This window comes from Rhincodon typus, chromosome 1, assembly GCF_021869965.1.
Source record: "Rhincodon typus isolate 14 chromosome 1, sRhiTyp1.1, whole genome shotgun sequence".
In the NCBI taxonomy this organism is placed as follows: Eukaryota; Metazoa; Chordata; class Chondrichthyes; order Orectolobiformes; family Rhincodontidae; genus Rhincodon; species Rhincodon typus.
Window position 1 is genome coordinate 73060708 of NC_063332.1, and position 15955 is coordinate 73076662.

A 15955-nucleotide genomic window follows, 5' to 3' on the forward strand; every position below is an offset into this window, starting at 1 on the left:
CTCAGCAGGTCTGGCAGCATCTGTGAAGGAAGAAACAGAGTTAACATTTCGGGTCCGGTGATCCTTCCTCAGGGTCCGAGAAGGACCCTAAACGTTAACTCTGTTTCTTCCTTCACAGATGCTGCCAGACCTGCTGAGCTTTTCCAGCAACTTTGTTTTTGTTCGTGATTTACAGCATCTGTAGTTCTTTCAGTTTTTCCCTCTTTACCTGGGATCAATCTAGCAAACCTTCTTTGTACTACCTTCAATGTCAGAATACCTTTCCTTAAATAAGGGAACAAAACTGTTTACAACATTCCAGGTGTGGTTTAAAAAGTAAATAAAGTTGCCATAGTCCCAGGAGACCATAGGGCTGCTTTTTCATTAGAGAGAGGCGTAACTAGTGGTAGATTAATGTGAGGATCACCACACTTCAGGTGAGGGGCAAACTTGAGAAAGTGGGACCTTCAAGGCAACCTTACAGGCGGTGTAACTGGTGCCTTGTACAGTTTTAGCAAGAACATCTCAAGTTTTATTGACTGGGACTCATCATGTGCTTGGGGCCTGGATGGGGTAGAATTTGTAAGGACCATTCAGGAAGGTTTCTTGACTCAAGATGCGAACAGTCCAACCAGGGAACGAGTTATACTGGACCTGGTTTTGGGAAATGAGCTCAGCCAGGTAAGTGAAGTGGGCCAAGAAATGGCAAATGGAGTTTAATATAGATACGTGTGACATGTTGCACTTTGGAAAGTCAAATCCAGGTAGGAGTTTCATGGTGAATTTTAGGGCCTTAAGGAGTGTAGTGGAGAGATGGACCTTGGAGTTCAGTGTATGGTTCTCTGAAAGTGGAGTCACAAATAGACAGGGCAGTGAAGAAGGCTTTTGGCACACTGGCCTTCATCAGTCAGGGCACTGAGTATAAAAGTTGGGAAGATATGATGCAGTTGTGCATGATGTTGGTGAAGCCGCACTTGGATTATTGTGTTCAGTTTTGGTCACCTGGCTATAGGAAGGATGTTATTAAACTGGAAAATGTCCAGGAGAAATTTACCAGGATGTTGCCAGAACTGAAGGGACTAAATTATAAGGAGAGGTTAGACAAGCTAGGACTTTTTCATCAGAGTGTAGGAGATTGACCGAGGATCTTATAGAAGTGTTTAAGATCATGAGAGGCATGGATAGGGTGAATACACTCAGTCTTTTTCCCAGGGTTGGGGAATTGAGGACTAGAGGGCATCAGTTTAAGGTAAGAGGGGAAAAAATACATGGAAACTTGAAGGGCAACTTTTTTTAACGCAGAAGGTGGTACGCATGTGGAATGAGCTGCCAGCGGAAGTGGTTGAGGCAGGTACATTAACAACATTTAAAAGGCATTTGGAAAAATACATGGATAGAAAAGGTTTAGAAGGATGTGGGCCAAGTGCAGGGAAATGGGGTTAGTGTGGATGAACATTTTGATCAGCACAGACCAATTTGTGTCAAAGGGCCTGTCTCCATGCTGTAGGACTCTATGACTCTATCTGTCAATACAAATTCACCCTGCGTGTGTGTGTGTGTGTACGTGTGTGTGTGTGTGTGTGTGTGTACATGATAGAGAGAGAGAGAGAGAGAATGAGCGTGTGTGAGAGAGTGTGTATGTGTGAGAGAGGGTGTGTGTATGAGGGAGAGAGAGGGAGTGAATGTATGTATGTATGTGGGAGACAGAGGGAGAGTGTGTGTGTGTGTGTGTGTGTGTGTGTGTGTGTGTATGGGAGAGAGAGAGAGAAACTGTGTGTGCGTGTGTCTGTCTGTGTGTGTGTGAGGGGTGGAGAGAGACAGAGAAAAAGTGTGTGTGTGCGCGAGAGTGTGCGCGAGAGAGAGTGTGTGCACGAGAGTGTGTGTGTGTTTGTGTGGGAGAGAGAGTGTGTGTGTGTTTCAGTGGGGGAGCATTTTGGGAGTAGTGATCATAATACTGTGAGTTTTAAGATACTCGTGAATGGAGATAACAGCGGTCCTTGGATGAAAGTGTAAAATGTTGGGGGGAATGTGAACTATAACAATATTAGGCGAAAACAAGAAAATTTTGATTGGATGTGGCTGTTTGAGGGTAAATCTAGATCAGACAGTATTTCAAATAGCGAGTGATAAGAGTTCAGGATTGGCTCATTCTTGCAGAATAAAGGATAGGTATGGTAAGTTACATGGACCTTGGATGAGCAGAGATGTTATGGTCAGAAAGAGAAAGGAAACGTACATAAAGTCTAGGATGATGGGAATTGACAAAGTCCTTGAAGTATATAAGGAAAGTAGGAAAGCACTTAAACAAGGAATTAGAAGGGCTAAAAGGAGTCGTGAAAACTTGTTAGCAAAAAGGATCAAGGAGAATCCCAAGGCTTTTTATATACATAAAGAAAAAGCAAAAGGGTAGCCAGGAAAAGGGTTGGCCCACTCAAGGACAAAGGATGGAATCTATATGTGGAGCCAGAAGAGGTGGTGAGGTCCTAAACCAATACTTTGTGTCGGTATTCACTAAAGAGAAGGAATTGATAGAGGATGATCTCAGGGAAGGGAGTGTCCAGTGTCAAAGCCAAGTTGCTGTTAAAAAGAAAGAGGTATTGTGTGTCTTAAAAAAGTATTAAGGTAGATACCAGGTCCTGATGGGATCTATTCCAGAATATTGAGGGAAGCAAGAGGACAAATTGCTGGAGTACTGACAGACATATTTGTATCTGCTTTGGCCACAGGTGAGGTCCCAGAGGACTGGAGAATAGCCAATGTTGTCCCATTGTTTGTAGCAGAAGTGTAGCAGGGATAATCTAGGAAATTACAGGGCAATGAGACTCATGTCGGTGGTAGGGAAATTATTGGAAAAGGTTCTTAGGGAGAAGAACTACATGAATTTAGAAGCAAATGTATTTATTAGCGATAGACAGCATGGTTTTGTGTGGGAGGGAGCATGCTTCACTAACTTGATCAAGTTTTTTGAGAAGGTGACAAAGATGATTAATGAAGGAAAAACAGTTGATAGCCTTCAGTAAAGCCTGTGACAAGGTCCCTCATGGCAGATTGGTACAAAAAGTGATGTCACATGGTATCAGGGGTGAGCTGGCAAGATGGAGACAGAACTGGCTTAGTCCTAGGAGACAGAGGGTAGAGGTGGAAGGATGCTTTTCTGAATGGAGGGCTGTGACTAGTGGCGTTCCATGGGGATTAGGGCTGGGACCTCTGTTGTTCATGGTCTACATAAATGATTTGGAGGAAAACATAGCTGGTTTAATTAGTAAGTTTGAGGACAATACAAAGATTAGTGGAGTTGTGGATAGTGAGGACGGTTGTCAGAAGATATAGCAGGATATAGATCAGTCGGAGGCATGGGCAGAAAAGTGGCACGTGGAGTTTAATCTGGACAAATGTGAGGTGATGCATTTTGGAAGATCAAGTACAAGTGGGAATTATACAGTGAATGGCAGAACCATTAGAGTACTGGTATGCAGAGGGATCTTGGTGAGCAGGTCCACAGATCACTGAAGGTGGCTGCACAGGTAGATAAAGTAGTAAAAAAAAGGCATATGTCATGCTTGCCTTCATTGGAAGGGGCATTGAGTATAAGGATAGACAAGTTATGCTGCAGCTTTATAGAACTTTAGTTAGGCCACACTTGGAATATTGTGTACAGTTCTGGTTACCACACTACCAGAAGGATGTGAATGCTTTGGAGAGAGTACAGAGAAGGTTTACCAGGATGTTGTCTGGTATGGGAGATTTTAGCTATGAAGAAAGGTTAGATAGACCGGGTTTGTTTTCACTAGATTGCAGGAGGTTGTGGGGTGACCTGATGGAAGTTTATAAGATGTGAATGGCATGGAAAGAGTGGAAAGTATGAAGCTTTTTTCCAGGGTGGAGGGGTAAATTACTAGGGGACCCAGGTTTAAGGTGCGAGGAGGGAAGTTTAAAAGAGATGTTCAAGGCAAGTTTTTCACACAAAGGGTGGTGAGGGCCTGGAACACGCTGCCAGAGGAGGTGGTGGAAGCAGACACAATAGCAGCATTCGGAAGCACCTGGATGAATACACGAATTGAAAGGGAATAGAGGGATACAGATCCTGTAAGTGAAGACAGTTTTAGTACGGAAAAGCGAAATTTAGCGGCACAGACCTGAAGGGCCAAAGGGCCTGTTTCTGTGCTGTATTGTTCTTTGTTCTTTTTTGTTCTTTGTTTATACTCCAGTCTCTTTGAAATAAAGTCCAACTCTCTTGACTAGTACTGCTGAGGTCCTCCTACCTCCTGAGGGAAGTGGTAGTGTTATGGTATTATCTCTGGACAATAATTCTAATGTCCTGAGGACCTGGATTGAAATCCCACTATGGCAAATGGTGGAATTTGAATTAAGAGTTTCAGAATAACTATAAACCCATTGTCGGTAAAAGTATGTTCTTTAGGGAAGGAAATCTGCCATTCTTACATGGTCTGGCATGCATGTGACTCCAGACCCACAGCAATGTAGTTGACTCTTTAATGTAGTTGTGCTCTGAGCAGTGAGGAGTGAGCAATAAGTGCTGGCCTGGCCAATGACACACACCCTGTGAATGAATAAATTAAAAAAAGTGTGGAATTAGCATCTTCTTTGGTCTATAAACATAACAAAGTTCAAAGCCCTTATTGCTCCTAGACTCATTGCCTCCAAACCTGAGATGAGGAAAGATGAAGAGAACATGATTTTTTATAAGTAGATGTAAATACCCACCATCCATTCCCCATTGTATAGCAACAGCTTCCAAATTTGACATATTTATGTGGATAATGAAAATGTTAATCATGTGACCTCAATGACAAAGAAATGACTTCAGAAACTAATCTTACTTATTTCAAGAAACAGGAAGGAATAGACAGCATGAAAGAGCCCTGTATGTCTCTTGCTCTCTCTCTCCATCAATTTTTACAAGCTCGAACCTTATCTTTTTGCATTATCCATGTACCATGCACGCAGATATTTTTAAAGATCTAAATCCAACAGCTGTTGTTTCCGGAAGCAAGGATAAATAATCCACATGCATCATTAAACTACCTCAATGTTTAGTTGCCTCTCAACATCCCTACCCACGCCACTCACCACCCCCCCTCCCCATGCCCCCACTGTGGTTTTTGCTTCGGTTTGCTCTTAATACAGCTGACTATTTTTTGCTATTAACATCTTTTTGTTTAATCTATGTCCTTTGTCTACTACCATCAGCACTCTCTTTTTCTATTGTTCTGTGACGTCTTAACCATCTATCCCCTCTGCTTTCTACAGCATAAAATCCATCACTTTTCCAGCTACCTTCAGTTCTAAAGAAGTAATATTGAACTCAAAATGTTAACTCTGTCATTGTCTCCACTGATGCAGTCAGACCTGTTGAGTTTCTCCAGCGGTTCCTGTTTTATTTCACTTCAAACATTTTTAATACTTTAAAATTATTGCTTAATTTATTCTCCCACTTTGTTATCTCTCTTTGAATGTGTGAACGTGAGTGTTTGTGTGTGTGAAATTTGGAATATTTCATTATTTTATTTAGACTGGATTCATCATATGAAATACAGGAATGGGAAAAGAGGGGAGCCATCCTCTGCCTCCTCATCTAATCATAACAGTGTATATTGTGCCAATTTCCATAGATTGCCAGGAGATACATTGCAAATACATGAAGTTCTTCTCTCCTCAAACTACTACATCTGTGCTTTCGTTGTGCTACTTCATCAATTAACTTCAAACCAGTTTAAACTCCAGTTCACATCAGTAAACTACACTGCACCTGCCTTCATAATATATCTATAATTTAGAATTCAGTTGCTGTCATTTAGTAATCACTTGATTGAGTGACAATGTTGTTTTTGTTTACAGATGACAAGGGAACAATATATCTTGGCAACGCAACACAACAACCTACAGAGACCTGAAAATCAACAAGTTTATCAAGTAGGAATTTATGGTTGGCGAAAGCGGTGGCTATACTTTTTTGTGCTCCTCCTAATGGTGACAATGATTGTCAATCTTGCATTGACAATATGGATATTGAAAGTAATGAAATTCTCTGTGGTAAGTGCCTGTTGACTCAAGACTTTGGGTTTTTCAGTTTCCTGTAGCAGCTTTAGTGAAATCTATAGGATGTGTATAATAGATTGGATATTAGAGGTAACTGACAATGGTCCTCAACCATACATTTCTGTAGATTGTCAATAATTTTATAAGCTTTAGAGATGGAAATTAAAGTTTATGTTATACTTGTTAATTAGCTTTAATGACAAGCAATTCCTTTAGTATGCATAGAGGAGATTTGATCTAGTAATCGCATGGTAATTTACCTGTACTATCTCGAGAAAATTCTTTCATAATTGCATCTATATCTTCAAGCATAGCTATCAATATTCAATTTACTCTTAACATTGTTTTTGTTCTCCTTGTATTGGAAATGACTGCTTATACTTGGCCACAATTCTCGGATATGTGACCATGCTCATGTGCGGTAGCTAAGATTTTGCAATCATTTCCATTCACTTGATGCTGCTTATAATTACTTTAGGTGTTAAAATGTAAGCTATTGAAAATCTAACAGAGAGACCATTTTATGCAACCTCGACAAGGAATATTTTAAAACCACTCCTGCCTGCTCAGAACTGTGCAGGCTAGAGTGGTTGGGAGAGGTTAAGATAACGGGGATGGAACTGAAGATCACATTAAGTACCATCGCATTCACAGCAACATCTATCTTACTTAACTTGAAATAGCTGCCTGTTGAGCCACAAATTTAATAGCATTTGACTACTACACCATCAATTTCTTCCCTGAGTTAAAATCAGGAATGGTGAAGGATGCTAACATTCCAAAAATATTACACCTGTACATGCTACTGCCTTTGTAAAATTAAATGACAGCATTGGAGATAATGAAGTAGAACCCAACATCTCGTGACTGTTCAAATAACATCTCGAGTGAATTGACAAACAAAGCAGAGAATGTAATTTTACCAAGAAATTTGGCAACCAAATGTAATTTTGACAGCTGCAGGCAACCAAAACCTGCTGTACTGGGATAATTTGTGATATGTATCATTAGTTAAATGCTAGCTGCATATTCTGCTTTGAAGAAATTAGCTTTGTACATTACTGGAGCTGGTTAATGGATTATTCACTCTGCTTCATGTTTGAACGTAGTTTACTTTTGAAGGAGGTTCCTCTTTGATACAAACGGTATGCATTATTTAGTTTAATTCAATTAAGTTTGCCTTGTGCTGGTGATGAATAAAGTACCTCACAGTCTATCCAAAACAGGTATATTTTTCTTTTCTTATTAATTCAGTAGACGTGGACATCACTGGCTGAGCCAGCATTTATTGTCCATCCTGAGCTGTCCTACAGCACGTGTTGGTCTGCCTTTTTAATCACTGCAGTCCATTTGCTATAGGTAGATCCACAATAGCATTACGCGGGGAGTTCCAAAATTCTGCCCTGCAAATGGTGAAAGAACAATGATATATTTCCAAGTCAGGGTGGTGAGTGGCTTGGAGGGAAGTTTACAAGTGGTGATGTTTACGTTTATCTGCTGCCCTGTCCTTTAAGATGGAAGTGAACATGGGTTTGGTATTTGCTGTCTAAGGAACCTTAGTAAATTTCTGCAGTGCATCTTATGGATGATACACACTGCTGTTACTGAGCATAATAATGGTGAGAATGGATGTTTATGGATGCTTTTCTCAGGCTGACATCAAACTTCTTCACTGTTGGAGTTGCACTCATCCAGACGAGTGTATAAATTATGACTCCTGACCTGTGTCTGGTGGACAGGTCTTGCAACGATGAGTTATTCACTGAAAGATCCTTAACCTTTAACCTGCAATTATCCCGGAGGCGAGTCATAGGCTGGAGTCCAGAGCAGGAGGCAGTCCGAGTCCTGGAGATGGGTCGCGGAACAGAGCCTGGTGCGCGAGGCAGTGCAAGACCAAGCCAGCCTGGGAGACAGGTCCTGGAAGCAAGTCGCGGCTGGAGGACAGTGCTTGGAGGCAACAAGTCCTCGTGTTCTGAAGCTCAGCGGGCATGGACTCAGTGACAAGGATTATAATTTGTGTATTCTTTAAAGATACCTTTTATTCTGGACTTCAAGTAATTTGAGTACTTTTTAATTCTTTGTATTCCTATGCTAGACTATTTTGCTTTTCCTCTTTCAATTCTGTAACAAACACTTAAAGTATCTGTACCTCGGTACCCTGTACTCTTTCAAGTGCACGTGACAATAAAGGCTATTCTATCCTATTCTATCACCACAGTATTAATATATTCAGTTTCTGCTCAATAGTAACATCCAAGATGTCGATAGTGGGAGATTCAGTGGTAATGCCATTGAATGTCAAGGGGTGATGGTTGGATTCTATTTGGTTGGAGACGATTGTTGTCTGGCATTTGTATGGAGAGAAATCTGAGTTAATGCTTCAGGTCCGGTGACCCTTCCTCAGAACTGATGGTAGCTAGGAAAATGTTTTTTTTATGCGGAAGATAGGGTGAGGGGGAGGGGATAAGGAGGAAATGATAAGTGATTAGGGATACAGCCCAAAGAGGGAGAAGAACACTCTGGATAGGAGGGTGAGTAGTTGTTAATAGAGACTGTTAGTGGCTAACAATGGGTTGTGTGTAATAACAGACTATGTGATTGCAAGGCCTGGCATATGGGGATGGGGGCTAGGACATAGGAGAGTTCAAGTTATTGAACTCAATATTGAGTCCAGAAGGCTGCAGGGTCCCCAGGTGAAAAATGAGGTGTTGTTCTTCCAGCTTACACTGAACTTCACTGGAGTACTGCAGCAAGCTTGAGACAGAGATATTGGTCATGGAACCAGGTGGTGTGTTGAAGCGGCAGGCAACTGGAAGCTCAGGTTCATTTTTGCAGGCAGAACACAGGTCACTCAGTCTACACTTTGTTTCCCCAATGCAATGTGAAGGAGACCACATTGTGAGTAGACTAGGTTATGTGAGGTGCAGGTAAAGTGCTGCTTCACCTGGAAGGTATATTTTGGCCCTTGGATACTGAGGAGGGAGGAGGTAAATAGGTCAGTGTGACAGGTTCGGTGATTGCAGGAAAAGTGCTTTGGGACTGTGGAGGGGTGGTGGGAGTGAACAAAAAGTGGACCAGGGTGTCCTGGAGGGAATGGTCCCTGTGGAAGGTGGACAAGGAAGAGGAAGACAATATGTACCTGGGGGTGGCATCTCGCTGGAGCTGGCAGAAATAGCGACTAATGCTTCTCTGGATGTGGATGCTGGTGGGATGGTATGTAAGGACAAGGGGAACCCTATTGCTGTTGCAGGAGGGAAGAGAAGGGGTGAGGGCAGAAGTGCAGGAGATGGGTCGGATCCGGTTGAGGCCCTGTCAACAATGGTGCTGGGGAGTCCTCGGTTGAGGAAGAAGGTGGATATTTCGAAGCTGCCTTGTCAAAGTTAGCATCATCAGAATAGATGCGATGGAGACGGAGGAACTGGGAGCCATTAACAGTCTCTATTAAGAGCTATTCACCCTCCTATTCAGATCATTATCCACTCCTTTATCTGTCCAACTGTTCTTCTCCTTCTTTGGCCTCTCTCCCCAGTCACCTATCATTTACTCCCTCGCCCCTCTCCCCATCCAATCTTCTGCATAAAATGCAACACTTTCCTAGCTACCATCAGTTCTAAGGAAGGTCACTCGACCCAAAACGTTAACTCTGATTTCTTTCCACAGATGCTGCCAGACCTGCTGAGCTTTTCCAGCAATTTCCGTTTTTGTTCCTGATTTACAGCATCTGCAGTTCTTTTGGTTTTTATTTGGATTGTCCAGACCTTGTTGCCCTTGGAAAAGGACTGCTTCAGTATCTGAGGGGTCGTGAATGATGCTGAACATTGTGCAATCATCAGGGAAAATACCCATTTCTGACCTTGTGATGGAAGATCACTGATGAAACAGCTGAAGATAGTTGGGCCTTGGATACTACCCTGAGGATGTTGATGTCCTCAAGCTGAGATGACTGATCTTCAACACTACAACCATTTTGCTTTGTGCCAGGTATGACTCTAACGATCAGAGAATTGTCCTCATCATTCCCATTAGCTCTAGTTTTGCTAGCGCTCCTTTATGCTGCGTTTAATTAAACGCAGCCTTGATGTCAAGGACAGCCACTCTCACCTCACCTCTGGAATTCAACCCATGTTTGAACCAAGACTGTAATGTGGTCAGCAGCTGAGTGGCCCTGGCAAAACCCAAACTAAGCGTCAGTGAGCAGATATTTGCTAAACAAATGCTGCTTGATAGCAGGATCAGGGACACCTTTAATCACTGCACTGATTATCATTTATCCTAGGTTTGAAGTGAAATGTTTGTAATTTTCCTGGTCAGCGTGCCTAAGACATTAAAGTGCAATTCTTTGACTATAGCCTATGTCTAACTGGCTTTGCTTCCATATTGAACCACAACTATTATAGTTCAAGAACCTATTGCATTGGGACACATTCATCCTTTTTCTTGTACTGCATAGATCAGGAGAAATTCAATGTTTTCCCCGAGGTGGGTTTGGAAACACGGTAATGTTTAATTGTGCTGGATAGTGCAGTGTTGGGACCCTGTCACCCTTGTCACCCCTGCCTCGATTAACTTCATGAAGAGAAGGCTGGTTGATGGCCCTCCTATCCTGATGCCAATTGAAACCCATAGCAATAACTATTACACTAGCAGTAGATGGGGCAGTGAGCTCTACTTCTGATCTTGGGGTGAGGGCAGAAGGGGGAATCTCTTTCTTGAAGACACTCTGTCCCTGAGTGAGTTCCCAGCATCAAAAGTTTGAGAGGGATGTGGTTCTTGGAAAACCGGTTCTGTATCCTTCCCCTAAAACCCCTGACACTCCCATACCAGCAAACCACTCCCCATGACCCTCATCCTACATTCACTTGCCTGTGATCCTTTCAGACCTGGGAATCTTGTGGGTGCTTTGCTGGCGGCTACCACCTGATCCCTATTATTGTACACTGTAACAAAAACCATCAATTTCTAATGAGCCAGCAAGACTCTGAATAATATTTCTGTCCCTAGGACGCTTTATGTTATGGATGGTCAATCATTGGCCACTTAAGTGTCTGACTGGCATACATATGGCGTGTTTTCCCTGAAGAGGTGACATGAATTCTCCAACATTTCAGTCAGTGGGCAAGTCCTCTGTCACCTAGATTAAATTCCACCCATAGTGTGTTGTTACTTACATAAGTGAGAATGTAGGCAAGTTAGAAGTCTTGCATTAGTTCATTTTTACTGATACTGTAGAGACCCTTACTATTTTTCTTTTTTTTTTGGTTTGAAACTGTGATTTGAGGTTAAGAGTTGAACTTTGAAATAGCAACTTGTTTTAAAAGAAAAGAGAACAAAGACAAATGTTTGCTGTTTGTAACTGATCTGGAAGATAAAGCAACTTATTACTGTGCTAAAGGCACTATAGGTGAATTGGCACTGAGTTATTGCCACGTTCAGGGCTGGCATCTGGTTAAATGTTGAATTGGTCAATCACGGAAGGACTGATACAGCCAACCACATAGAATGTTGATTGAAAAGAAAAAGAGGTACAGTAACTAGTTTTGACCTTTTGATTTTAACAAGAGGCGATGAGTTTTTGAAGGCTTCTAGGAATTGCTTATCTGTTTTGCTCTGTTTCTCCAGTTTTCTATCCAGTAATTGAATTATTGAATATTCTAGGAAAAGAATTCCAGTCTGTATGAAATGAGTAAGATTTTCTCGGAGTCTACTGAAACTGTTTGCATTAAGCAGTGACTTCAGAATTCGAGCAAGATATATAGTTCTACTTGCCTTTGAACAAACTATTGTAGGATTTCATGAAGGTCTGGTATCCATCATTGGAAACTGTTTATTGAACTGGCAAATTACAAACTTTTCTTTATAAAATAAAGCTTATAAATATTTTCTGAACATTTTCTGAAGAAGGGTCTAGACCCGAAATGTCAGCTTTCTTTCCTCTGATGTTGCTTGGCCTGCTGTGTTCATCCAGCTGTACACCTTGTTATCTCAAATAATGTGTCTGTCTGTCTGTCTATCTATGAGTGGGGTTTATGATAAAACAATTAAGCTTTAGATCATAGATATTAAATTGAATATCAAAATGTTTATCTGTATTCTTTTAAAATCACATTACTAACAGTAAATTGCTAATTTGTGTTTAAGTTATAAACTTGGTTTCAAAGATTTGTAATTTGCAAAGTCTGGTGAGGAACAGTTGGGCACTTTGGAAGGTCATTGAATGTTTTAATTTCACTGCATTGCGAATCCAGCGATGGTGTGTGACTGATTTGGTTTGGCTGGCTATCCCCATGTTGTTACAATGCTAATATGCAAACAGAAATCTTTGCTGCCAGTTGCTGTCAGTTGTGAGAATATAGCCTGCAGTGTTTATCTGAAGAATGTCAAACACTAGTAACTGAGTAATCTCTACTCAGAAAATCCAGAGACGTGACTTTTTCACGCTGACTGGAATGCATCTGAAATAGTGCCCATTTCAGTGTGCTGCAATAAACATAGAAACTTGTGTAAACATAACTGACAGTTTTAACTTTCCTATCAAAATATGAGGCAGAGTTAAGTAAAAGCTCATTATGACAAAATGCAGTTAAATGGCTGTATACCAAATTAATTTAATGATTTGCAATGTAATCATTAACATCAAGTATGTTAATTTCTTCTGTTGTTGAGCACATTTCTTGAAACATTCACCTCCATGATGTGTTTGTTATATATTTTGTGAATTTAGGCATTAAGACTAGGAAAAGTGTCTGATATTTATTCTGTGCCATTATGTTAATTGTGAGTATCATTATCAAGTAACAGAGTGAAAAAAAACATGCAAAATATTTGTTGTCCTTCATTTACAACCAAACTAAATGCTAGTTTGTATTTTTACTGAAAATTCTAGCACTAACTCTAAGGAGCTGAAATTGATCTTGTGGTGAAGAAAGTGAATTCTCTGCACTTCTTCTCATGTTTATTAACCTAACAAAATATTCTGTTTATCAACAACCATCTTTGCCAAATGTTTTATAAAAATAGGCAAATTTTTGATTCATTACTGTATAAGAGAAAGTTATGTTTAATCTTTATCTTATATATAGTGCTATTACCAGCTGGTTGTAACAATCTTTGAAGCAGATTCCAGAGTGGAGTTATCTCCCTGCAAATATTTGATACCAATCCTGCAGTGTGCAAGTTCTGTATGGGATTCTTGTATGGCAAAGATTTTAATGAGTTTGAAATGACCCAAAATGTGCTGCATGAATGAATATGGGGATTATACCATTGTCCCATCCTTGATCAACAATTTCAAATGGGAATGATTACAGAAATACAGGGAGTAATGCATACTGACCATTCTGTGTAAAATACGGGGAAGGAAGTGGTCTGAGAGCACCCTGAGAGCTATGTGAGAGGGAAATCTGCCTCCCATGCTTTGTTCTCACTTTGCCAGAGAGGAAGAAGCGAGATGGCAAAACCTGCTAAGTTTTTCTGCTATTCTAATTGTGATGAATTGATTCTAAAATTATAGTATGGCAGGTCAGCCTGGATAAGTGGAGTATGCGTGACAATCTATGTGTAGTCATGAACACAATGTATATCCTGGATGAATACACCTGCAGGAAGTGTCATCAGCTGCATTAACATGAGTTCTGGATTTCAAAACTTGAGTGTCAGCTTGAGTCAATGTTGTGCATCTGTGATGCAGAAGACTACATGGATAACAAGTTTAATGGAGTGGTCACACCAGAGGTTAGAAGTGTACAAATAGCAAGGGAATGCAATCTAAGAGAACCAGGCAAGGATTCAGGAGTCCTATGAGTCAATTGTGCTTGCAAATCAATATTACAATTTGGATACTGATGAGGGAGATGGTTCCTTGGGAGAGTGCAGCAAAAGCCAAGTTGGTGGGACCACATGTAGTTCAGCTGTATGGGGTGGGGGAAAGTAAAAGAATGGAATAATAATAAAAGTAGGGTATTCGAAAAATATTTCTGTGGCCATCAATCCAGGACAGTATGTTGCCTTACTAGTGCCAGAGTAAAGGATGTAATGGAGCAGCTGCAGGACATTTTGGGGAAGAGTGATCAATTCGAGGTTGAGCTCCATGTTGGTACAAATGACTTAGGAAGGAATGGGGATGAGGTCCTGAAAGCAGATTTCAGGGAGCTAGGTAGGAGATTGAAAGGCCAAACCTCTAAAACAGTAGACTCAGGATTACTCCCAGTTCTGTGCACTGTGAGCACTGAAATAGGATAATTGAACATGTGGCTAGAAATCCGGTTTGCACAAGGCATCAACATTTCGAAGACACCCATGGGCAGCAACCATATACAGCTCCTCCCATTCATGGGCATTATCATCCACCGTGTACCAACTTCACCACGTCATCATGGCACATCTCTCACCCACTTTCAGTGCAATTCTGCACTTCACAGCTACACTCTGTAGTGCACTGGCACCTGTCATTGGAGTGTAGTTGTCAAGATACTTCCTGCAAAGGTAGAGCCACATAAGCTGCTGACAGAAAGTATAGGTGAGAGATTGATGTAGCATGGTGCCGTACAGCAAAATGTCCACTCCCTCAAATGTTGGCTCCTGACAACTAATGACCATGCTTCCCTGGATAGGTTACCTACAGGGCTATTGTGGCCGACTCGCAGGACTATAGAGGAACTCACCACCCACAGCAGCATCCTGACTGTGATATTGGAGGCAGCCCTTGACTAACTTTGCTAGGACTCCTAACTAGAAGTAACCTCCTTTGATTTGGCCTTTCAGTTATTCCAGCGGCAGGAGTCCGGGAGGAAGCGCGAGGGCAGCCTGGGAAGGTAAGCTTTTCGATTATAAAAGTCTTACCTCGCATGACTGCGGCCTTTCAGTTGTTTCAGCGGCGGGAGTCCGGGAGGAAGCGCGAGGGCAGCCTGGGAAGGTAAGCTTTTCGATTACAAAAGTCTTACCTCGCGTGACTCCATTTTTGGAGTGAGTAAGTGAGGTAATATATTTGGGCGGTTGCTTTACCCGAAACACTACCTAGGCAGTGTCTCCCACCCATCCTCCTCCTCTAACCAAAAAAAAGGTTCTGAGCGCTGATTTGGTAAGGCTATTAGTTTTTTTTTAAAGTCTGTTTGGGAATTCAGAACAGTGGGAATGGATGTTAGGGCAGTTGCATGCTCCTCCTGTAGCATGTGGGAGGTAAGGGTCACCACTAGTGTCCCCACTGACTTCATCTGCGGGAAGTGCACCCAACTCCAGCTCCTCGGAAACCGCGTTAGGGAACTGGAGCTGGAGCTGGATGAACTTCGGATCATTCGGGAGGCTAACGGGGTAATTGAGAGGAGTTACAAGGAGGTAGTCACACCTCAGGTACAGGAGAAAAGTAGATGGGTTACAGTCAAGGGACAGAAAGGGAACAGGCAGACAGTGCAGGGATCCCCTGTGGCCGTTCCCCTCAATAACAAGTATACTGTTTTGGATACTGTTGGGGGGGACGACTTACCAGGGGTAAGCCATGGGGTACAGGTCTCTGGCACAGAGTCTGTCCCTGTTGCTCAGAAGGGAAGGGGGGAGAGGAGGAGAGCATTAGTCACTGGGGACTCCATAGTTAGGGGGACAGACAGGAGATTCTGTGGGAACGAGAGAGACTCCCAGGTGCCGTGATGTCTCGGATCATGTTTTCGGGATCCTTAAGGGGGAGGGGGAGCAGCCCCAAGTCGTGGTCCACATAGGCACCAACAACATAGGTAGGAAAAGGGATGGGGATGTAAGGCAGAAATTCAAGGAGCTCGGGTGGAAGCTGAGAGCTGGAACAAACAGAGTTGTTATCTCTGGTTTGTTACCCGTACCACATGCTAGCGAGGCGAGGAATAGGGGGAGAGAGCAGTTGAACACGTGGCTACGAAGATGGTGCAGGAGGGAGGGATTCAGATACCTGGAT

General features: G+C 42.1%; 1 protein-coding gene across 1 annotated transcript in view; it reads left to right on the top strand.

Moving 5' to 3' along the window:
- LOC125484037 (zeta-sarcoglycan) overlaps nucleotides 1-15955 on the top strand; it is a 905082-nt gene that overhangs the window by 494087 nt on the left and 395040 nt on the right. Inside the window, exon 2 of the mRNA XM_048601198.1 lies at nucleotides 5839-6033. Within this exon, the coding sequence (XP_048457155.1) occupies nucleotides 5839-6033 (195 nt within the window). The remainder of the gene's footprint in view (nucleotides 1-5838; nucleotides 6034-15955) is intronic.